The 22,138-nt window shown below is 50.3% G+C and overlaps 12 protein-coding genes across 12 annotated transcripts, besides 30 other annotated features; all 12 read left to right on the top strand.

Moving 5' to 3' along the window:
- Window positions 1–22,138: part of a sequence feature (heterozygous, non-Esmeraldo-like haplotype) that runs on past the window's edge.
- Window positions 170–193: a microsatellite.
- Window positions 290–312: a microsatellite.
- Window positions 373–401: a microsatellite.
- Tc00.1047053505999.100 (3-phosphoglycerate kinase, glycosomal) lies at window positions 466–1,977 on the top strand (the record flags this gene model as incomplete). Its single annotated transcript, XM_810968.1, has 1 exon — window positions 466–1,977. The coding sequence occupies one exon, from the start codon at window positions 466–468 to the stop codon at window positions 1,975–1,977; it is 1,512 nt and encodes a 503-aa protein (XP_816061.1).
- Window positions 2,100–2,154: a sequence feature (A-rich).
- Window positions 2,413–3,672, top strand: Tc00.1047053505999.90 (phosphoglycerate kinase, putative; the record flags this gene model as incomplete). The annotated part of the gene is made up of 1 exon (XM_810967.1): window positions 2,413–3,672. The coding sequence occupies one exon, from the start codon at window positions 2,413–2,415 to the stop codon at window positions 3,670–3,672; it is 1,260 nt and encodes a 419-aa protein (XP_816060.1).
- Window positions 3,706–3,735: a sequence feature (AT_rich).
- Window positions 3,779–3,806: a sequence feature (AT_rich).
- Window positions 3,852–3,871: a microsatellite.
- Window positions 3,933–3,966: a microsatellite.
- Window positions 3,983–4,008: a sequence feature (AT_rich).
- Window positions 4,022–4,675, top strand: Tc00.1047053505999.80 (hypothetical protein, conserved; the record flags this gene model as incomplete). Its single annotated transcript, XM_810966.1, has 1 exon — window positions 4,022–4,675. One exon carries the CDS (start codon window positions 4,022–4,024, stop codon window positions 4,673–4,675), a length of 654 nt encoding a protein of 217 aa, XP_816059.1.
- Window positions 5,093–5,112: a microsatellite.
- Tc00.1047053505999.70 (hypothetical protein, conserved) lies at window positions 5,566–7,431 on the top strand (the record flags this gene model as incomplete). The annotated part of the gene is made up of 1 exon (XM_810965.1): window positions 5,566–7,431. The coding sequence occupies one exon, from the start codon at window positions 5,566–5,568 to the stop codon at window positions 7,429–7,431; it is 1,866 nt and encodes a 621-aa protein (XP_816058.1).
- Window positions 6,619–6,656: a microsatellite.
- Window positions 7,476–7,555: a microsatellite.
- Window positions 7,576–7,628: a sequence feature (T-rich).
- Window positions 7,783–7,830: a sequence feature (A-rich).
- Window positions 8,055–8,747, top strand: Tc00.1047053505999.60 (uncharacterized protein; the record flags this gene model as incomplete). The annotated part of the gene is made up of 1 exon (XM_810964.1): window positions 8,055–8,747. One exon carries the CDS (start codon window positions 8,055–8,057, stop codon window positions 8,745–8,747), a length of 693 nt encoding a protein of 230 aa, XP_816057.1.
- Tc00.1047053505999.50 (hypothetical protein, conserved) lies at window positions 9,032–9,610 on the top strand (the record flags this gene model as incomplete). The annotated part of the gene is made up of 1 exon (XM_810963.1): window positions 9,032–9,610. One exon carries the CDS (start codon window positions 9,032–9,034, stop codon window positions 9,608–9,610), a length of 579 nt encoding a protein of 192 aa, XP_816056.1.
- Window positions 9,804–9,853: a sequence feature (A-rich).
- On the top strand, window positions 9,883–12,975 carry Tc00.1047053505999.40 (DNA repair protein BRCA2, putative; the record flags this gene model as incomplete). The annotated part of the gene is made up of 1 exon (XM_810962.1): window positions 9,883–12,975. One exon carries the CDS (start codon window positions 9,883–9,885, stop codon window positions 12,973–12,975), a length of 3,093 nt encoding a protein of 1,030 aa, XP_816055.1.
- Window positions 12,994–13,059: a sequence feature (T-rich).
- Window positions 13,208–13,227: a microsatellite.
- Window positions 13,387–13,428: a microsatellite.
- Window positions 13,429–13,466: a microsatellite.
- Tc00.1047053505999.30 (anti-silencing protein ASF 1, putative) lies at window positions 13,559–14,050 on the top strand (the record flags this gene model as incomplete). Its single annotated transcript, XM_810961.1, has 1 exon — window positions 13,559–14,050. One exon carries the CDS (start codon window positions 13,559–13,561, stop codon window positions 14,048–14,050), a length of 492 nt encoding a protein of 163 aa, XP_816054.1.
- Window positions 14,238–14,282: a sequence feature (A-rich).
- Window positions 14,594–14,668: a sequence feature (A-rich).
- Window positions 14,718–14,744: a microsatellite.
- Tc00.1047053505999.24 (hypothetical protein, conserved) lies at window positions 14,814–15,728 on the top strand (the record flags this gene model as incomplete). Its single annotated transcript, XM_810978.1, has 1 exon — window positions 14,814–15,728. The coding sequence occupies one exon, from the start codon at window positions 14,814–14,816 to the stop codon at window positions 15,726–15,728; it is 915 nt and encodes a 304-aa protein (XP_816071.1).
- Window positions 16,047–17,612, top strand: Tc00.1047053505999.20 (phosphate-repressible phosphate permease, putative; the record flags this gene model as incomplete). Its single annotated transcript, XM_810960.1, has 1 exon — window positions 16,047–17,612. The coding sequence occupies one exon, from the start codon at window positions 16,047–16,049 to the stop codon at window positions 17,610–17,612; it is 1,566 nt and encodes a 521-aa protein (XP_816053.1).
- Window positions 17,678–17,698: a sequence feature (AT_rich).
- Window positions 18,854–20,419, top strand: Tc00.1047053505999.10 (phosphate-repressible phosphate permease, putative; the record flags this gene model as incomplete). Its single annotated transcript, XM_810959.1, has 1 exon — window positions 18,854–20,419. The coding sequence occupies one exon, from the start codon at window positions 18,854–18,856 to the stop codon at window positions 20,417–20,419; it is 1,566 nt and encodes a 521-aa protein (XP_816052.1).
- Window positions 20,448–20,470: a sequence feature (AT_rich).
- Window positions 20,510–20,565: a sequence feature (A-rich).
- Window positions 20,629–20,670: a sequence feature (A-rich).
- Window positions 21,311–21,357: a microsatellite.
- Window positions 21,402–21,430: a sequence feature (AT_rich).
- Window positions 21,511–21,604: a sequence feature (A-rich).
- On the top strand, window positions 21,759–22,138 carry Tc00.1047053505999.4 (hypothetical protein, conserved; the record flags this gene model as incomplete). Its single annotated transcript, XM_810977.1, has 1 exon — window positions 21,759–22,138. A coding segment is annotated over one exon (380 nt), but the record flags the coding sequence as incomplete, so codon positions are not given.

Raw genomic sequence — 22,138 nt, 5'->3', positions numbered from 1 at the left:
GACAATGGGAGAGAGCACAAATGCGCAAGAAATGAAAATGAAAAAAACAAAAACAAAAAACGAGGGAATCGATGGCTTGCAGGGAATCAAACTGTTTATTTATTTGTTTTGCCTTCTGCGGCTGAGGATCATGCGTGTTGGTTGAGGTTTATGCCGTTGCATATTGCGCTGTGTGTGCGTGTGTGTGTGTGTGGGGAGGCGTTGAATACCCATCCGGATGGCGTTTCTCGGTGTGTTGCCATTCCCTTTTTTTTTTTTTTTTTTTGGCCTCATGGGCGATTTGGATCACTTATTATTATTATTATTATTATTTTCGCTTGCCGACTGGCAATACTTTCAACTCGAGTTGTGGGGACTTTGGGAACAACTTCTTTCTATTTTATTTTATTTTATTTTGTTTTGCCTTTTTAACAATGACAGCAGTGGAAGAAAAAGAAGCGAAAAAGGAGTAAAGGAGTCGCTTTAATGCAAAGCACTTTAATTCTTAAAAAGACCGTTGACGACGTCTGGCCACTCACGGCCAAACGTGTGCTCATCCGCGTGGACTTCAACGTCCCTATTCATAATGGGATCATCACGAACGATTATCGCATCCGCGCTGCCATCCCTACAATCCGTCGTGTGATTGATCAAGGGGGCATATGTATCTTGATGAGCCACCTTGGCCGCCCCAAAGGCGTGTCATACACCTCTGCGAAGAAAGACATTCAAAAGAGGTACCATGGAGGGCTGTTTAACGACAGCAGAGGGAAGACCGCCTTTTTTGCCGTACTTCCGGGTGAGGAGAAGGCAAAGATTTTGGCACTCTCCAGTGCAAAGGATGAGGCTTCCAGACTTTCACTCAGCGAGGGGTCTGGTAAGACTGCTGTCTTTTCACGGTTGTCGGAAGAGGAGAAGCAAACGTTGCTAGTGCGGTACATTTCTGAAAATAAAGAACAAATCTTTCCGCAGCTCAGCCTCAGTTCAGGATATGAAGAAAAACTTACTCTACGACCAATTGCCGTGCGACTTGCTGAGTTGCTTAATCAACACGTTTACTTTGCTCACGATTGTATGGATGCCAAGATGGAAATCAGTCTTCTCAGGAGAGGCGAGGTTATGCTGCTCGAGAACGTGCGCTTCTACGTGGAGGAGGGAAGTAAGAAGGAGGAGGAGCGTGACGCAATGGCACGCGTACTGGCGTCGTACGGCGACGTGTACATCAGTGACGCCTTTGGCACAGCCCACCGCGAGAGTGCGACGATGACGGGCATTCCAAAGGTGCTTGGCCACGGTGCCGCCGGCTACTTGATGGAGAAGGAGATCTCGTACTTCGCGAAGGTGCTGGGCAGCCCAGCGCGGCCGCTGGTGGCGATTGTGGGCGGCGCGAAGGTGAGCGACAAGATCCAGCTGCTGGACAACATGCTGCAGCGCATTGACCACCTGATCATTGGTGGCGCGATGGCGTACACGTTTCTGAAGGCGCAGGGCCACAAGATTGGGAGCTCGATGTGCGAGGAGGACAAGCTGGACCTCGCGCGCTCGCTGCTGAAAAAAGCCGAGGACCGCAAGGTGACTGTGCTGCTGCCCGTGGACCACGTGTGCCACACCGAATTCAAGGCTGTGGAGGCACCGTTGGTGACGGAGGGCGTGGACATCCCTGACGGCCACATGGCGCTGGACATCGGCCCGAGGACGATTGAGAAATACGTCGAGGTTGTGGCGAGGTGCAAGAGCGCGATCTGGAACGGTCCGATGGGTGTGTTTGAGATGGCGCCGTACTCGAAGGGCACGTTTGCGATCGCGAAGGTGATGGGCGACAGCACGCAGAACCATGGGCTGATGAGCATCATCGGTGGCGGTGACAGTGCGAGCGCAGCGGAGCTGAGTGGCGAGGCGCCGCGCATGTCCCACGTGTCGACGGGTGGTGGCGCGTCGCTGGAGCTGCTGGAAGGCAAGACTCTTCCTGGCGTTGCCGTGCTGGACGACAAGGAGTAGCGCGACCTGTGTGTTGTGTGGATTAAACAAAAAGAAAAAAGAAAAAGGCAACGTTATTTTCGTTGATGACGGCGCACAATGCGCTGCACATTCTCCTCGCCCTCTTTTTTAAGGTTTACTCCTTTTTTTTCTTTTTTATGTGTAATTCTTTTTATTTTTATTTCTTTTTTTTTTTTTGCAACGTGACGTGTTATATTCCATTGCAGTTTGTGTTAGCGTTTGCCACTTATTCATGCTTTTTTTTTTCTTTTGTGCTTTCTATGCGTGTCTGCTTCTTGACGCCACGGCAGATAACAAAAGCCAAAAGCTATAAAAAGCAGTGAACATATTTTCTTTCAAATACAAAAAACAAAAAACAAGAAAAAAGAAAAAACAGAAGTTTCTGATATTTTTCAGGCGTAAAGCATTAAAAATTACACAAAGAACATCGAACGGATGGCACTGAAGGAGAAGAAGGGCATCGATCAGGTTGACGTGAAGGGCAAGAGAGTCCTTATCCGCGTGGACTTCAACGTCCCAGTGAAAGATGGGAAGATCACGAACGACTACCGCATCCGCTCCGCGCTTCCGACGATCAAGAAGGTCCTGGAGTGTGGCGGGAGTTGCGTGCTTATGAGCCACCTTGGCCGGCCAAAGGGGGTGACGATGGCTGCTGCCGCTGCTTGCGGCGACGACAGTGTGCCCGGGTACGAAGCTGGAGCGACGTTGAAGCCTGTGGCAGAACGCCTCGGCGAGCTCCTCAATGTTCCTGTGGTGTTTGCGCCGGACTGCCTGAAGGCGGCATCTACGGTCGAAAAGCTGTCTCCTGGAGGCGTTGTGCTGCTCGAGAACGTGCGCTTCTACGTGGAGGAGGGAAGTAAGAAGGAGGAGGAGCGTGACGCAATGGCACGCGTACTGGCGTCGTACGGCGACGTGTACATCAGTGACGCCTTTGGCACAGCCCACCGCGAGAGTGCGACGATGACGGGCATTCCAAAGGTGCTTGGCCACGGTGCCGCCGGCTACTTGATGGAGAAGGAGATCTCGTACTTCGCGAAGGTGCTGGGCAGCCCAGCGCGGCCGCTGGTGGCGATTGTGGGCGGCGCGAAGGTGAGCGACAAGATCCAGCTGCTGGACAACATGCTGCAGCGCATTGACCACCTGATCATTGGTGGCGCAATGGCGTACACGTTTCTGAAGGCGCAGGGCCACAAGATTGGGAGCTCGATGTGCGAGGAGGACAAGCTGGACCTCGCGCGCTCGCTGCTGAAAAAAGCCGAGGACCGCAAGGTGACTGTGCTGCTGCCCGTGGACCACGTGTGCCACACCGAATTCAAGGCTGTGGAGGCACCGTTGGTGACGGAGGGCGTGGACATCCCTGACGGCCACATGGCGCTGGACATCGGCCCGAGGACGATTGAGAAATACGTCGAGGTTGTGGCGAGGTGCAAGAGCGCGATCTGGAACGGTCCGATGGGTGTGTTTGAGATGGCGCCGTACTCGAAGGGCACGTTTGCGATCGCGAAGGTGATGGGCGACAGCACGCAGAACCATGGGCTGATGAGCATCATCGGTGGCGGTGACAGTGCGAGCGCAGCGGAGCTGAGTGGCGAGGCGCCGCGCATGTCCCACGTGTCGACGGGTGGTGGCGCGTCGCTGGAGCTGCTGGAAGGCAAGACTCTTCCTGGCGTTGCCGTGCTGGACGACAAGGAGTAGAATATATGTTTTTTTTTTTTCTTGTCAACATTCTTTATTTATTTAATTAAATTTTTTTTTTAAGGTGTTGACATACGGTAAATTAAAAGCGGAAGGTGTGATTTGCTTTTATTTCTTTTTTTTTTTTTTTTATTGGTAGGAAGACTTTGTTTTGATTTTTGTCATATAAAATGTATTGTTTATTATTATTATTATTATTTCTCTCTCTCTCTGCGTGTACGTATGATTCCTTTTTTTTTCTCTGCGTGCATATTTGACTCTTTTATTTTATTTTATTTTTCTTTTTTTTCTTTTTAAATTGACAGCGGCGTATTTTTATTTTTTATTTTTTATATTGCCGTGCGTTGGCATGTCGCCAGGCGATGTGTTTACCGCTAAGGCCCCCTTCGTGTTGGTGGAGCAGTTCTGCGAAGGAAGGCCGTATGATACGATGACATTTCCTGATGCCTTTGAGATTGCACCGAACAGTTGGCAGTACAGGCCTGCAGTGGCCGCCGTGCCGGAAGTGATCATGTCACCATCGCCAGATGCTGCACATTCTGCTCACAAGAAAAATAAGCGTTATTTATTGCCTTTGGGCGAAGCCAGCCGCCCGACGGTGCACGGTGGGATGCACGAGGAGCAGCGGATGCAGCTGCAGCGTCGTGCACAGGAACGAAGAGATCTGCAGCTGATGGCTGGACAAGCAACGTACGAAGCGTGTTTTCAACGGCCGTGTGCGAAGGATGTGGTGGCGAAAGAACAGACCGCGGAGAATCGACGACGCAGCGAGGTGCGGGATGCTGTGCACACGTTGTGGCTAGAAAAGAACTGTGCGTTCATTACGTTTTGCGCTACGCAGCGTCGCCTACGTATGCTTTCATTAGAAACGCGTCGTCAGAAGCGGATGGAGCTGGAGCACCGCGCAGGTTCATTGCGCGAAAAACCGCAATGCCTCCGAGGAGGGCTTTTCTGGACGCACAGGGAAGGAAGAATTTCCCCCGTTGCTGCTGACGAGTCTTAACTCGATTGCCGCGATGATTGGAGTGTTTATGTAAGAGGGATAAATGAGATTTGGGGAACAGGGGGAGAGTCTGCAGAGCGGGGAAGCCGCGTGACGGTATTCTCCCAGACCCCATTAATGTAGGTTATGTCTTGGCTTGTAACATGAGGGAAAGATGTGCGATTTGCGTGTTGGCAGGTGTTTTTTTTTTTTTTTTGATGGCTGTATGAAGGCATTGTTTTTTATTTCCCCTCGTTTCTACGTCCCTTTGTTCTTTGGGTGTTTTTTTAGGCCCGAACACACAGAGAGGGAGACTCAAGGAAATTTAAGAAGGCTGAAGGGAGGCGTGAAACACTTATGCGCACTGTCTTTCTATGCTTGGAGCAGGGCGGGGGATTGACTGCGTCAAGACGAAGAGGATGTCGGTGACTGCATGGGAACAACAACAACAACAACAAAATTTCGTTTTACGACTGTGTAGCTGCGAGGGAATTGTGTTGTCGTGGCTGTCGATCCCCTGCCGATGTCAGAGGAAGAAATCTTTGCAGCTAGCCTAGCGGAGGAAAAAGAAATATATGCCGACCTACATATACACTTTGCGGTATGTGTCTCTTTAACGAAAAGCACGGTCTGTCTGTCTGAACGGTCACTTCCCATGCACGAGGTGGAGGGTTTCACCTGAATGTTCAGCGATGGTATTTACTGAACCGGAGTTGGGGGCCTGAAAGGAGAATTGGTCTCCCTCCCGGCATTGGGGATGGTGTAAAAAACAACAACAACAACATGTGCATACTGGTGTAAGGGATTTTTTTTTTTTCACTTCTGCTTTTTTCTCTCTATCTCTCTCTTTTTCTCGGCAGTAGGTGGGTGGGGCGGAAAGTGAGTGTGAGTGTGTGCGGGGGAAGTGCGCAATGATCCCTGTGAGGCTGAAGTACTTCGAGGAGGGTCCGTCGTGGACGGAAAGACGCCCCTCATCTGCGGCAGAGGCGACAGGAACATCAACAGGGGGGACGGCGCCCGCATCATTGGCAAAGGCCTTCTCAGTGAGCACTATTGACCTCAGCGGGGGGATCTCGTCGGTTGGAGAGATGGAGAGTTTCAACAACGCCCTTGCCGCCTCGTCGCCGTCGTTTGTTTTTGTCCACAACGCCACGCTGGTGGCGCGGCAGCAGATGATGCAGTCATCTTATGTGCGCAAGATGTACGGTATTACGGAACTCGTTCGCTATGAGCCGCGGGAGGGGGCCGAGAAGGGCAGCCTTGCGCTCGTGCGCGTCGGCGTGGTCTGCGAGAGCGCCGATAGCGCTGTCAAATTGCTGGACAGCAGCCTGGGCGGCGGTGGGTGTGTCCGCTTCTTCATGATGCTGCAGGTACGCTCGTTTGCGGGTGCCTCAATGACGGTCTCCGCGGTCTACATTGACCCTGCCGCCATGCTTTGGCAACGCGTGGCAGTTCTCACGCACCTTTTCCCGCAGCTTGTGAACGCAGATCTTGTTCTACTCGTCTCAAACCTGTTTTTGTCGCAGACGGGTGCGTTGAGTTTGGAAACGAGTGCGGAACTGCATGCCGTGTGCACCGCGAAGGGGTTCAGCGATGCCGCGGAGGAGTCGGTGGAGAAAAACAGCGGCGGCCACGGGGGCGTCGGGCAGCAGGAGTGGTCCGTGTGGGTGAAGTCTTCGAAATTTGCCGCGACGCATCTCACTCACGAGGCGCTGTTACCGACGGCGGCAGGAGCAAAGGCATCGGCAGGCATCACCACCGTCACACTCTCATGCCGCTGTGCGGCGGCGATTACCATCCCGCAGCCACGCAGCGCGAAAAGTGCGAACTCGCGTGGCTCGCCGGCGTCGACGGCCACGCCAGCAATCATGACAGACCCCGCCATTCTTAGCGCGGAAGCGGCGGGGAAAGGCGTCACGACGGCAGCAAAGGGCGGGGGGAGCGTCATCATTGAACGGCTTTTGCAGCAACAACAACAACAACAACAGCAACAGCAGCAGCAGGCTGTGCCACGGTGGCGGACCTCGCACTCATATACGTTGAAGAACAATGAGAAGTTAAACAGTCATGAACTCGCATTTGATGTTTCTGCACACTTTGCGTCTGTGCCGGAGGTGGTAGAGGCGCTGAACAACAGGTCGATTTACTGGCCCGCAGAATACTGCGTGGCGCACAATGTCATTCTTGCAAGCGACAATGTTGGTCCAGGAGATAAACGCGTCATGCTTCGTCGCTACGCCCGAGAATACAAGAACAGCGCGGCGCTGTTGTCGCAGATGTTTTTGCATGCTGGGAGCATTCATTGCAGCCCCAACACCGGGGCAAATGTTCATAGTGCTTCTCAAGAAGTGGCCACGGAGAAGTCGCCTTGGCTGAAACGCGTTGTTGCCATGTCAAACCATACAAAGAATGAAAGCAATGGTGAAGATACCCCCTCACTTCCTTCCGTCTCACGCGCTGTTAAGCGTGAGGAGGAGTTGCGGAGTCGCATCTGGGATGCATCATGGTGTACCGTCATTTATCAAGTGACCCCGCGTGAGATGAAGTTCAACATCACCTCGGTTGTTGGAATTGGAAAGGACAACCTTAACGAAGCCATCCAGTGGCTCAACTTGCGTTCACAACCCAAGGCAAAAGCTCCGCACGGGAAAGAGAATCCTTTGCAGAACTACGCATACGATTACGCTCTTCTCTTCTCCACGGAACACCAGGGTTACTATCTTATCGCGGCTACTCACGTTCCATGTGACATTGTGGCTTGTCGTGCAGCTGCGTGAGTCTCCAGCGGTGTGAATGGCATCATCTGCTGATGAAGGAAGAGAAACAACAACAACAACAACAAAACAACAACACAAAAGAAAAACAAAAACACAAACAAACAAACGAAGAAAAAAAAAAAAAAGGAAGTTGAATACACACGTAAGAAGAAAAGGAAAGCAAAAAACAAAAACAAACAAACAAACAAAAAAAAAGATGTGGGAGAAGAGGATTTACGTTTTCTCTGTAGAGTACACGTAAACCATATCATTTGCGCATGCATACAAACACACACACAAAAAAAAACAAATTTTGATGCCATTTGAATTCAGTGAAGCTTCTTGTATTTATGTTGATGTCATTGCTGCTCATTCCTTTTTTTTTTTTGTTTTGATTGCTCTTTTTTTTTCTTCTTCTTTGGAATTAGCGGAAATAACCTGGATTTCCGTATCAACGCACATTGCGCGGCTTAATTGATCTGATAGAGAACACCCATTTATTTAATTGTTTAGAGGGGACGGGATTATATTTTGGATCATAGATTCTTGTGTTGGTTTTTTTTTTTTTTGCATTTTTTATAGTGTTAATAAAGTTTGCCGTCTTTTCACTGTACGTTTGTGCGGTTTTGCCGGAATAAAATTGCATGAGGAGAATAGAAGAGCCATTAAGCTCTGAAATGTACACTACTGATGCGTACCGTTTGCGTATTGAGGCCCTTGAGCGGGCGGAACGTATTTTAGAGCGTCAAGAGGCCGAGCTGGCGGCGAGGGAAAATTTGCTGGAACGGGCAGTTGCCATTGGGATGCAGCCGTCTCAGGAAGGGTGGCAACAACATGTGGAGGATGCACTCAGTTCTCTCCGCAATCGCAGCGCTGTACAAGACGGCGGCAACATTTATAGTGGTGGTGGCGTCCAAAAAGCTACGGCGATGTTAGGGGAGTGGGAGGACCTTGTCGCAAAGTTAGAGAAGCACGCATCACAATGGAGACGCAAAGATGCGGAAATTGCCACTCGTGAACGAGATTTGGCGCGGCGTGAGGCGGCTCTTGAACAGGAACGTCAGAGCCTGCTGCAGGAGAGTGAGCATCTTGCGAATTTACGGGAACGTCTCTCTGCAATGCGTGTTACCGTCGAGGAGCGAACACGCGAACTGAATCTGCGTGAGGCCGAGTTGTTGGCACGTAATGGCAAGGCCGTGGAGGGCGAGGATGGCTGCAAGACGGCTCTTATTGCCCTGCAGGAGAGGGAGGCGAAGTTGAAAGCCGATCGGGAGCGGTGCGACTGTCTTCTTGAGGCGTTATTTGAGCTTTACAGTCGGCTTTTGTTGCATGTCTAACCCCGCAATTAATACCTGCGAGAGCATAAGAAACCGTAAGGAAATCTCGTTATATATACACATATATATATAGTTATTTTCTTTGTCTTTCTCTCTATCTGTGTGTATTTGTGCATATGTATTGCTCATGCATCTGCCGAAAATTATTTGAGGAATACGTGACCAACTTCACAGTTGTTTTTTTCTTTCGTTTTTTTATTTATTTCTTTTTGTGGATGCGTGTGGGTTTTTGTTTTCTGCCTAAGTTACGTCATCTTTTGTGGGCGGACCACCAAGATTTGTGAATGGAGGGAGTTGACTGGCCGCCACGGCTGCTGCTGGTCCTGCGGCGTCACTTGGAGCAGGTGGAGCATCCTGAATTTCCTCGAACCCCGCCATTCTCCACAAACTCTTCCCGAAGAAGCGTCTTGACGTTTCTACTTGACGCTCATGAATGTGCCAGGCGGCTTTCTAAATTGTCGGACTCTTTTGTCGACTGCTGCCGGAATCTTGTTCTTGACATCATCGAGCAGTGCTGCGCCTCCTCTTTTCTTTCTGCAAAGGAGCGACGTGTCATCAATCTTTTGGCGGTGCAGCGGGAGAAGCGGTTGGAGGGGAGGCATGGGCAGAAGCGACGCCACAACGACAGCGACGGCAGCCCAACAGGAACAGCTTCACATAAATGTGCCGCAGTTTTACCTGTGGAGTATCTTCTTCGCTTTTTTATGGCTTTGCCGTCTATTTTAGCACACTACGACAAACTTGGTGGCTCCACCATGCCGTCGGCGTACAAACAGCCTCTCTGGGACTACGTGAACGCCATTATTAGCATCATGAAGGATCTGGATTTTTTTGATCCCGCTGCGTATATTCCTTTGAAATGAAGCACACATAGCGTATGTATCAGAGTGTGCATCTTCCTGCCTTTTTAAAAATTACTCAGAGGCTGTTAGTTGGCATGACTTGGCTGGCTCCTTTGGGTTGCTCTCGGCGGGGATTTTTGGCAAGAGGTCGGCCTTTTGGGCAGCTCCACAAAGGTGTCTTTGACAACCTCTCGTTTACCACCGGCAATATATATATTTTTGCTATTACTTCTTTTTTTTTCTTTATTTTTATTTTTTATTTTTTTCTGTTGGAACTTGTAGGTAGAGCTCCCATGGGATTGGAGCCGGACAACGTGTGTGCTCATTGCACATTTATCAACGCGCCTGGTAGAGTACGTTGCTCCATGTGTTTTCGCAATATTCGAAAACGAATCCGTGAAGGCGCAGCAGAAATTGGGTCCGAATTACATTTGCCACATCTGTCAGTGAGCAATCAATCGGAAAAGCAACAAGAGGGGTGTGTGGCGACACTCTTTTCCACGGCCTCTGGGCAGCCTGTTGTTGTGTCAGAAAAATCGTTACAGGCCGCAAGGGAGAGACTGGACGCCGACGACGCACAGATACCACTGACCCATGGCAATGGGGATGCGGCTGTGGCGACACTCTTTTCCACGGCCTCTGGGCAGCCTGTTGTTGTGTCAGAAAAATCGTTACAGGCCGCAAGGGAGAGAGTGGACGCCGATAATTGCGCAACGCCATGTGATAAAGAGTGTGGTGCTCGTGGAATGAGCGATTCTTCTTCAGCGGCTTCGCCTTCTTTTGTGGGTCCACGACGGGGTTGTTTTGTAGTTCCTTTTGCTCGATCACCACAGCCGCGCCAGGTAGTGCCGCCGAATCGTTTCCAGGATCCGCCTGCAAGAAGAGAGATGAGGTCTTTGTCTTTTGATATTTTTGCATTTTTTTCTTTGCCCATGTCATCTCTTCCATCGAGTTTAGAAGTTGTGCAAAGCACTTTTGCATTCAAGTGTGTGGGGTGCTCTCCGGAACTTTTGCTGCTTCTAGGTCTGAGTGCGGAAGATGACTCTGTGCCCCCCAGGTCCTTCCATACGGCTTTGGTGAGACTGGGGGCTTGCACGAGCAGTTGTTCGGAGAATTGGTGCCAACAGATGCTGAAATCGACTTTGTTGAAACTTCGTGGATTATCGCTTTGCTGTAGCCCGTCACTTCCTGTATTTTCTGTGTCCCACGCTCTTCTGTACCTCTGCTTCAAATACAACCGAGAGTTTGTGGATGGGGTGCGACCAGCGCTGCGTGTTCTGACAGAAGGGGATGTTCCAGCATCATCGTTATTGGTTGTAAGCGTTGTGTGTCTTTCCCTTGAGGAACGTCTTGCGCCACATACTTCTGTGGGTGTGATTTCCGATGGCTGCTATGAAATTAAGGTGGCTCTGGATGTGCCGCTGACGAACCTCGTGCGGGAGGGTATCCTTCGCTGCGGGCATAAGTTATTGGTGTGTGGAGCAAAGATGCTCTTGAAGAATTTCTGCTCTCCAGTCGACTGTCGTGATGATGTGGTCTTGTCGATTAATTACAACTGTACGCGACCGGTGGATCCGACTGCTGCGCTTGGTTTTTACCAAACAAATCCTCCTGTTGTGTCCTCGGCAGCGGTTCACCCGCTCGGTGGACTCGTACCGTCGATACGCGGGGTTGTGGAACGTATTCTTCCACCCATTTTTGTTGAACAGGTGGTTGGTAACGGCGACGCCGTCAGCACCGGTGCGAAGGTTGTGAGGAACCTCCTTGCGCAGTTAAAACGACTTGAGAGCGTTTTACGTGAGGCCGCAGTGCCGTCTGAGTCGACAAACACGCGCCGTCTTGTGCGTCTGACTTCGCTTGTGCTGACGTGTGAGCAGAAGGAGGATGTCATGGTGCAGCTGTGGGAGGATTGTGCGGAGGGATGTGGTGCGGAGTCTCTGGAGGAGGACTGCGGCAGTGAATTTCCCTCCGAGGGGTCCAGTGTTCTTATCTTTGCTCTCACGCCATCTCGGAGTCGGCCTTCGCATCCCTTTCAACATGCCAAAGTCCTGTACACTCGTGCTCGCCTGGATTACAGAGTGATTTCATCACCTAGTGGATTTGTGCGGCCGTTACGGTGCAGCATCAGTGATGCTGACTTGTCGATGCCTGCGGGTGCAGCGACGGATTTTGCTGGTCTTTTTTTGGCTTCCGCAAAAAACGAGGCAGTGAACTCTTTCGTCATTGTCATGTTGAAGAATGAGGAGACAGAGACCCCCTCGTTCTGCATTATGGATGTGCCGTGCGCCACCCCTGTCAAGGAAATTGCGATCACGATGCCCGTAGCTTCCTTTACACCCGTTATTGTACAAAATTCATCCTTCATTCGTTTTGCAGTGGATGACTTGGGACCGGACTGCCTGCACGTCTTGGCAAATGAATTCACGAAGGTCTTACAAAGACCCGCCTCCTCGTATCTCCGTACAGCTATCTCATCTCTCGAATTGGTTCGTGAGAAGGCAATGGGGCGAAAAAGTCTCATGGCCCGTGCGGAGGAGATATTGCGTTTACGCCAGCTGAGTGTTGAGGCACGGACTGACGTGCGTCGTTACTTGGGCGAACTTAATGGTCGCGATGTTCCTCTTGCGGTCGCCTCCGGGAGCACGTCACGGCTGCCGTATTATATGCGCGCGGAGAGGAAGGGCCCTATTTCGAAGGGTGTTGTTATTCCCACACTGCATGCGAGGTCTGAGATGACAGAGGAACAGAAGTCCGTTTTTCCCCCTTCTCCTGCCATTCACCACGGAGAACGGTCCCATATTTTTGGAAATATCATTGAGATGCGTTTAATTCGTGTATTTGATTCCGGTAGACGTGAGTCTGTTTTGCTCCCCATCGGTTTGGCGGCCTCAGATGTTTTGACTGCTGGGCCTGCGGTGCCACAAGAAACGCTTCTTTACGACTCGATTTGTTTTGATCTCGTCATTCAGGTCGGGGCCGTCGCAGAACAGCAGGTGAAGGCCACGATGAAGAGCCCAGCTGTGCTAAGTGGCATGCTGGAGCAGAGGCTTGCCATGCGAAGTGTTTGTGCGGTGGCGGTGGATGAAGGGCAAGTCGACTACTTCATGCAGCGGACAAAAATTCTTGAGACGTGGCAGCGTGCCCCTGAAGAGAGTTGGTGGTGGTTCCTCTCTCTTTCGCATGTCGTCGCGGGGGACTCGCATCCACCCGAGACGGAGGGAACGGCGTTGCTGTGGCTTGAAAGTGAGTGGAGGACACTTATCGACATGCTCTGTGAGGGTCTGAGGGACAGTTTGTTCAAGTTCAGCGTTGACGCGGCCGGCGAGGTGACCCGCGCTGTTTTCCTCAAGGAAAATTGTTCTCTCCGCGAGCTCATGAAGGAGTGATACGCAGGCGGGTGACTAAAAACAAAAAACAAAATAACAACAACAAAACAACACAACAGTCAGCCACAAGAAACAAAACAGAACGCTTTTTTCCCCCTTTCTTTTGCGTGTGTTTTTATCCTACTGCATGTGGATGGCAACCAAAATTTGGTTCTTTTTCTCCTTCTTTTGTAAAAGTGCTACTTTTTTTTTTTTACTGTAATTACTTGCTTCTTTTCTTTTTTTCTTCTTCTTTGTTTTGTTTTGTTTTGTGATGGATGCTCACTGACATCTCAAGAGGACGCGGTGGACAAACGCGTGCTTGTGTGTTTGTGTGTGTTGGTCCTTTTTTTTTTTTGTTCCGCCCACCAGTCAACGGCAGAAGAAGGAGGACACACCGCACCACAAGCCATCATACATTTCCACAAAACCATATAATTATCTATAAATATAAATAAATAAATATATATATATAGAGAGAGAGAGAGTAAGAGAGAAAGAGATAGAGTGAGGGGGCAAGTAAACAGAGTTAACAAGAGCCGCAAGGCCAAAGAAGAAACAACAACAACAACCAAAAACGATAAAAACAACAGCCAGAAAGTCGATGGGCACCCAACCCATTGTTCAGCTGCTGGAGATAGAGCTTCTTGGGGACAACCCCGCTTCATATACGCAGGGGTTACACTGGCGTATGCGCCTAGAAGCCCTGCAGGCGCTGCAGGATCCCATTTCGGTGGCGTTTGTCTGGGTGGGTAGCGCATCGTCGGCAGACTACGACCAAGTGCTAGACTCTTTTGACATTGGCCCACTTGAGAGGGGCACCACGGAGCTCACGATGGAGTGTGACCCGCCGCAGGTTGAGTTAGTGCCCCCGCAGGAAGTGCTAGGCGTCACTATTCTTGTGATCTCATTTCAATATCGGGGGCAGGAGTTTCTGCGGGTTGGTTACTACACACAGGTGGCGTACTTCGATGTGTACCTTAACCAGTGCCCGCCAGAGTTTCCACACGGGGACCTGTTGGGGCGTTTCATCGCAATGCCGCGGCCAACCGTCACAGTGACGCCCATCGCGTGGGATGAGGCGCCCATGAAGTGAACACGGCGGGAGGGGGGCATACAAGGGAGTGGCAGGGCGGCTGCTTGGAGGAGACGTTAGACCCATGTGAGAGCGACAGGAACGAGAAACCGACAGGAAGAAAGGGATGAAACGTGACGAAGTTTTTTTTTTTTTTTGATTTGTGCTTTTTTCTTAAAAAAAAAAGAAAAAAAATATTTGTTTTGGCTTTATTTCTCTTTCTCTTTCTTTTGATTTTTTTTTTTTTTTTTTTGCCGCTGCCTCTGCATGTTGTTTTTAGACATTTATTCATCCGCCACTCGCTTCCCAACCCTCGCTTTTTTGATCGTTGCACAGATTTGGAGGCTACTCATGCACGGTGAGAGTGGGAGGGGGAGGGGAAAAAAAAAAAGAAAAGAAAGAAGGAGAGAGACGAAGCGGCATGGAGCGGAATTATGGAAGCCTTCAACGTCGTTTGAAACATTCCCATCCATCACGTCTCGTTCATTGTATACACGCATACATATGTATACATATTTACTTATTGGATTTTGATGCCGACGATCCAGATTGTTTGGGTGGCACTCCTCTTTTTTCTTTTTTCTTCTTTCTTTTTCTTAATTTTTTCTACATTTATCTTTTATTTTTTATTTTTTTGTTGTGTACACATTTTTAGGCAAAAAAGGGGATCTTGTTAGTTTCCCTCCCTTCTCTCTCTCTCTCTCTCTCTCTCTCTGTGGCGCCGGTGTTAGGCGCGGAGAACACCGGAGAAGAAAAAAACCTTCTAACGGCACGAAGCACGGAGATGCTCAGTGAAAGATTTGTGGATGACATGCTGAGGGACGGCCATGCATGGAGACGAGCATTGAAACAGTGTGACACGCAGGAGTGCCTTGCGCCGTCATCAAGGGCGGCAAAATCAAACATGGGACCCGTTTTTCGCCGCGGCTGCACAGACAACGTATGCAGCCTACGGTTTGTAAGCACCCTGCGGGCTCCCACGGATACTCTCAATATTCAGGAGAAGGAGCGAACGCTGCGGCAAAGAATGCGGGGGAGGTGGAACCCCAGCACAAAGCCAATCAACAGTCAACGCGACATACTTTTAGAACTTCTTCAACGCCAACTGGAGCTTCACGGATTTGCCACAGCGTATAAGGAATCCCGTGACACATTACTGAAAGAGCAGAGAGGGGTGGAGTCGTTTTATCGTCAGCAGCGGGAGAAGAGAAAAATATTAGAGAGAGCAGCCCGACACGTAGCGCAACAACAAGAGGTTTTTATGGAAGAATCCCAGATGCGACAGAAGCTGCTCGAAGTTGAGAGACGGAAACGAGCATCTATTGCGGCGTCCATGTTTCATGGAGCATTTATTATTGCTACCAATGTTGAATTTGCTGAGAGAAAAGCCATTTTTGAAGAGTTCAATGAACAGTACGCCATCATTGTCAACGAGGCACATCATGCACTGCAATCCATTACAGGACTCCCATACTCCCTTTATAAGTCTCTTGTGTCACTTCAAAGAAGGGAGGGGAAGGCCCGGGGGCAAATTGTACTTTCCCATATCAAACACTGTGATTCCCTTAAAATGTACATGAATATCGCAATTGACAATTGCCTTAAAGCGGAAATTGCACAAGTTATTGCGAGGGAAAAGCCTTTTTTAGAAGTCCTACAAATGAAAAACAAGAAGCAGAAACACAAATTTATTCAGTAAGCTGTAACAAACGCACAAAGCAAACCATAGACATTATCTTTCTCCACAAGAACGTTTTTACTCTACCATTCACAACATTAACGCATGGAAAAAAGTGTTATTAAGCCATTCAGAGTTGCGTGTTCGACCGCGCTTGCTGGGAGGAGTGGCACTTGGCAACTCCGGCATCTCGCCACTTGTTTGTTTGCGCACTCTTCTTCTCTCGCCCTTTTTTCTTGTCTTCCCCACAGATTGTGCTAGGCCCTTTTACAAACTCCCACAAACCTTTTAAAAAACCCACTTCCCATCGAGCAGAAGAAATACCAGGGACATTTGCCGATGACCAACCCGTACCTGTGGATCGCCGTTGTTGGCGGCATTCTCGCCTTCCTTACCGGATGCGGCGTGGGAATGAACGACCTGGCCAACGCCTTTGGCACGACGTATGGCTCCCGCGTGCTGACGCTGAAGCAGATTGTTCTTGTTGCTTCAATCTGTGAGTTTGCTGGCGCCGTGTCCCTTGGTGGCGAGGTGACCTCCACGATCGCCGGCGGCATCGCCGACTCGTCGCACTTTGCAAGCGAACCCTACGTTTTGATGTACGGCATGCTGTGCGCGCTTGGTGCTGCCTTCGCGTGGTTGCTGCTTGCGACTGCCCTGACCCTTCCCGTCTCGTCGACGCACAGCATTGCGGGAGGCATCATTGGCTTTTCGCTTGTGTACGGTGGCGCCAACAGTGTCTCGTGGGCGAAGAAGAAGAGCGAATTTCCCTTCGTGACGGGCGTGGTGCCGATCATTACGTCGTGGTTCATCTCGCCGCTGCTTACGGGTCTTGCCGCTGCGGCTGTGTACGGCCTTATCCGCACGCTGGTGCTCCGTCCGGCGAACTCGGTTCAGCGGGCACTGTACTCTGTTCCGGTCATCTTCGGTGTGGCGTTCTTCCTGGAGTCCTTCTTTGTGCTGTTCAAGGGTGCCAAGTCGCGTCTTCACTGGCCAGTGGAGAAGGCCCTGTGGGTTGCCGCCATCATTGGCGTTGGCGCCGGCATTGCCTCGATCGCCCTTATTCCCCTGCTGAAGCGCCGTGTGAGATTGATGGTGGAGAAGGCAGAGCGCCAGGCGGAGGAATTGGGCTGCGGTGCTGCTGAGCTGGGGCAAGGGGCTGAGGCTGATCCCTCTGCGGAAAAGGTTGAGTGTGCTCCTGCTGCTGACGGCACCGCGTGTGGAAATATAACTTCGTCGAGCACGGCGCAGTCTGAGGAAAAGGTGGACAAGAAGTTCATTGAGCCCATCACAGGGGCGTTTGTGGGCGATGCGGAGAAGAGCTCGGAGAGCGAGCACCGAGGGACGGCTGCTTTGCCGACAGTTACTGCGCAGCTGTTCGACAAACGCGTGGAGTACGTGTTCCGTTACCTGCAGGTTTTCACGGCCATATGTGCATCCTTTGCGCATGGTGCGAGCGATGTGAGCAATGCGGTGGGGCCGTTCGCTGCCATCTACTCCATCTACCAGACGCGGGTGGTGGAGTCGAAGAACGAGACGCCAATCTGGATTTTGTGCATCGGTGGCGGCGGTCTCGTGCTTGGTCTTGCGACGCTTGGTGTGAGGATCATGAGGCTACTCGGCGAGCGCATCACGAAGATCACCCCGAGCCGAGGCTTCTCTGCAGAGCTCTCTACTGCGATGGTTGTTTCGTTTGCCTCTGGCTACGGCGTGCCGATCTCCTCGACGCACTGCATCACTGGCGCCGTGATTGCAATCAGCATTGTTGACGTTGGCTTCTGGAATGTGCGCTGGATCATTGTTGCGAAGCTCTACGCCGGCTGGATGCTGACTCTTGTCGTCTGTGGCTTGATCTCTGCACTGTTTTTTGCACAGGGAATCTACGCACCAAGTCGGGCCACGTGAATAGAACGTTTTTGCAATTTATTTGTTTGGAGCCTTTTGTGTTTGCAGTGTGGCTGGAGGCAGGCAAATTATATAAAAAAATTTTACTCAGGAAATATTTGACGTAAGTTTATTGTAGGAATAAGTGGCATATTGCCCTGCGCATATATATACATATACATATATATGTGTGCATGCTGTAGGATGGAGCACTGAACATCGTCGCCATTCTTTTTTTAATAAATCTTTTTTTTTTTGCCGTAACAGGCCTTGTAACCAGGAGAGGACTGAAAAACGGGATGTGTTGTGTTTTTGTTGCGGCTTCCCGAGCATCTCCTATTTTGTAGCATCAGTCACACGACACTGGCGCTGTGTGGGCAACCGTGTTTACACGTTGTCGTCTGCGGTGCATTGTGAGTGTGGGGGGTGGGTGTGTTCTTTTTTTTTTATTTAATAAAGATTGTTTCTGCGAAGGGGCAGCGGGGACACCGCACGACGACCGCTCCTTGTTGCTTCGCAGGAGAATCGAGATATTAGGGAATAAAACAATTTTTTTTAAAGTGCTGAACTCGCTCTGAGGGTTTATTGGGAGGCTGCGTGATGCCGTCGTGACGCAACGAATGGAATTTATTGCCGTTATGCGTTTTTTTAAATATGTGTGCGTGTATGTGTCGGGCGTCGTCAGCTTCATGGATGAGAACAAGGTTACTTGTGGGGAAGCTGTGTGCCCGCACCTGTTGTGGGAAACAAAAGCGACCGAGACTATAGGCGTCGTGGTACAAATTTGATGGTTGTTTTTTGTTTTGTTTTTTTCGCGCCCGCACCAATTCTCTTTTGTGTAATCACTCAAAAGTGAAGGGCACGTGAGAATGTGTCGGGAGCCCACATAATCCGCAGCTATGCCCCATGGAGTATGCATCTCCGTGCAGCCGGCACCCTAAGTGTGTAGCTGAACGCAAAGGAAAGTTTGCCACTGGAGAAGCATCACTTTGTGCAAATACCCGTTTTTACGAGGGTTTCACACAAACACACTCTCTTAAAGTGCCTCCTCACAGTGCTCTAAGAGGAAACGACACGATGCTGGGAGGAGTGGCACCTGGCAACTCCGGCATCTCGCCACTTGTTTGTTTGCGCACTCTTCTTCTCTCGCCCTTTTTTCTTGTCTTCCCCACAGATCGTGCTAGGCCCTTTTACAAACTCCCACAAACCTTTTAAAAAACCCACTTCCCATCGAGCAGAAGAAATACCAGGGACATTTGCCGATGACCAACCCGTACCTGTGGATCGCCGTTGTTGGCGGCATTCTCGCCTTCCTTACCGGATGCGGCGTGGGAATGAACGACCTGGCCAACGCCTTTGGCACGACGTATGGCTCCCGCGTGCTGACGCTGAAGCAGATTGTTCTTGTTGCTTCAATCTGTGAGTTTGCTGGCGCCGTGTCCCTTGGTGGCGAGGTGACCTCCACGATCGCCGGCGGCATCGCCGACTCGTCGCACTTTGCAAGCGAACCCTACGTTTTGATGTACGGCATGCTGTGCGCGCTTGGTGCTGCCTTCGCGTGGTTGCTGCTTGCGACTGCCCTGACCCTTCCCGTCTCGTCGACGCACAGCATTGCGGGAGGCATCATTGGCTTTTCGCTTGTGTACGGTGGCGCCAACAGTGTCTCGTGGGCGAAGAAGAAGAGCGAATTTCCCTTCGTGACGGGCGTGGTGCCGATCATTACGTCGTGGTTCATCTCGCCGCTGCTTACGGGTCTTGCCGCTGCGGCTGTGTACGGCCTTATCCGCACGCTGGTGCTCCGTCCGGCGAACTCGGTTCAGCGGGCACTGTACTCTGTTCCGGTCATCTTCGGTGTGGCGTTCTTCCTGGAGTCCTTCTTTGTGCTGTTCAAGGGCGCCAAGTCGCGTCTTCACTGGCCAGTGGAGAAGGCCCTGTGGGTTGCCGCCATCATTGGCGTTGGCGCCGGCATTGCCTCGATCGCCCTTATTCCCCTGCTGAAGCGCCGTGTGAGATTGATGGTGGAGAAGGCAGAGCGCCAGGCGGAGGAATTGGGCTGCGGTGCTGCTGAGCTGGGGCAAGGGGCTGAGGCTGATCCCTCTGCGGAAAAGGTTGAGTGTGCTCCTGCTGCTGACGGCACCGCGTGTGGAAATATAACTTCGTCGAGCACGGCGCAGTCTGAGGAAAAGGTGGACAAGAAGTTCATTGAGCCCATCACAGGGGCGTTTGTGGGCGATGCGGAGAAGAGCTCGGAGAGCGAGCACCGAGGGACGGCTGCTTTACCGACAGTTACTGCGCAGCTGTTCGACAAACGCGTGGAGTACGTGTTCCGTTACCTGCAGGTTTTCACGGCCATATGTGCATCCTTTGCGCATGGTGCGAGCGATGTGAGCAATGCGGTGGGGCCGTTCGCTGCCATCTACTCCATCTACCAGACGCGGGTGGTGGAGTCGAAGAACGGGACGCCAATCTGGATTTTGTGCATCGGTGGCGGCGGTCTCGTGCTTGGTCTTGCGACGCTTGGTGTGAGGATCATGAGGCTACTCGGCGAGCGCATCACGAAGATCACCCCGAGCCGAGGCTTCTCTGCAGAGCTCTCTACTGCGATGGTTGTTTCGTTTGCCTCTGGCTACGGCGTGCCGATCTCCTCGACGCACTGCATCACTGGTGCCGTGATTGCAATCAGCATTGTTGACGTTGGCTTCTGGAATGTGCGCTGGATCATTGTTGCGAAGCTCTACGCCGGCTGGATGCTGACTCTTGTCGTCTGTGGCTTGATCTCTGCACTGTTTTTTGCACAGGGAATCTACGCACCAAGTCGGACCATTTAAGTGATTTAGGTTTATTTTATTTTGTAGCAATATATATATATATATATTTTAGGCATTTTCTTCCCATTTTTTTAAAAAAAGAATTTGATGTTTTATTTTATTTTATTTATTTTTTTTAGTTTTTTAGGATTTTTTATTTTGTTTTAAATGGATGTGTGTTTTCTTAATACGTAGCTGAGTGATTTTACCCCCTATTAACAACAGACCAATTTTTTTATTTTTTTGTCATTATTTATTTATTTTTTTTTTTTACTTACGGGTTGTCGTGGACTTTAAGATGCGGTTGCGGGGATTAATGGGCGTCATTATTGTCTTTATTGTCTTTAGTACTACTACTGTTATTTATTTATGTGGGTTTTTTTTTTTTTTTGTGACATATGCGGGGATGATTATATATAATGTATATAATGTATACGTGTGCATGTATGTATAATCTGTGCCTGATTACGAATACAGACCCGTAGCTGAAGGTCCACTGTGAAGTTGCTGGCGAGGTGTGTGGGTACCGTCAGCGGTCTGGGATTTTTACCCTAACCCCTTTTCCTACCCCCTTTTTTCCTTCCCCCGCCGTGTAGCATCTTTCTGTTGGCGTTCTTTGACGTTTACGTTTGTTGCTGGGGGGTGAACGGTGGCTGTTTTTTTTTTTTTTCTTTTGTAGCGCGGCGCCAATAGATTTTAACCAGGCGGGGAAGGCAGGCAGGCGGAGGGGGGGGGGGGATCTCTGCACCGACTGCTTCTGTTGCGTGTTGGTTCCGGAGGCCACCCTAATTTGACTCCCGTTTTTCTGCTCTCCCACAGTTGCTGCCGTTCCCTATATAAAACAGTGTTAATTAAAACGAGGGCGGTGGTGGCGGGCGGAAGGGCGGCGGTGGGGTTTAAAAAAAAAAAAAATTTTTTTTTCTTTTTTTTCTTTTTTCTTTGTTGTTCTTTTTTTGTTTCTGTCGTTCATATTACTGGGGTATATGCCAGCATAAGAAAAAGGAAATAATTTTTTTTTTTTTTTGATTTTATGAAATTCTTTGTAAGCGGCGGGGCTTTTCGCACAATGTAAGAGCTGGGTGGCCGCAGGGATCGGGTTTGGGACTTCGCGCTTTTTTTTTTTTTTTTTTCTGCTTTAGAATAAAACCTTTTTTTTTAATTTAATTTTATTTTTTATTTATTTTTTTTATTCTTTTGATTTTTTCTAAATATATATTCATCGAACTCTGCGGCGGTGCGCTGCGGGCGATTTGTGGGTTCACGTGCATTATGTGACAGTCACCTTCCACCCCCCAATTGTGGCCTGCCATTTGCTTCTTTTCTACCCCCCCTTTTTTTTTTCTCTTTAAGGGAGAGTGGGATGTTGGGACATTTTCAGCGCGATGTGCGTGGTGGAAGTTCCTCCCGACGCAAACTTCCGCGCTCTGTTGTCGGTGAGCGCTCTGAGGAGGGTAGCGGTACGTCGAAGGACCCTTTTGTACTTTCCCTGCGTGAGACCCCGAATAGGAGTGGATGTTACCACTGCATTGAGGATTGCTGCGAATGCCTCTGGATAACGGAGCTGTTGGCAGTTTGTTATGGGTCTTTGCCAACAAGAAGGCAAGTGATGACGTATCGGAAGAGGGAGTGGTGCGCCAAGTCTATTCTTCCTCCGTTTGTTGCCCGAATCGTGAGAGTTGCGAAGATCTCCTCGCACGACACGTTCTACGATTTGGGCTGTGGAAATGGAAGTGTTCTCTT

The sequence above is a fragment of the Trypanosoma cruzi genome, genomic scaffold (assembly GCF_000209065.1).
Source record: "Trypanosoma cruzi strain CL Brener 1047053515999 genomic scaffold, whole genome shotgun sequence".
Taxonomy (NCBI): Eukaryota; Euglenozoa; class Kinetoplastea; order Trypanosomatida; family Trypanosomatidae; genus Trypanosoma; species Trypanosoma cruzi.
This window is presented reverse-complemented; position numbering and strand designations above follow the sequence as displayed.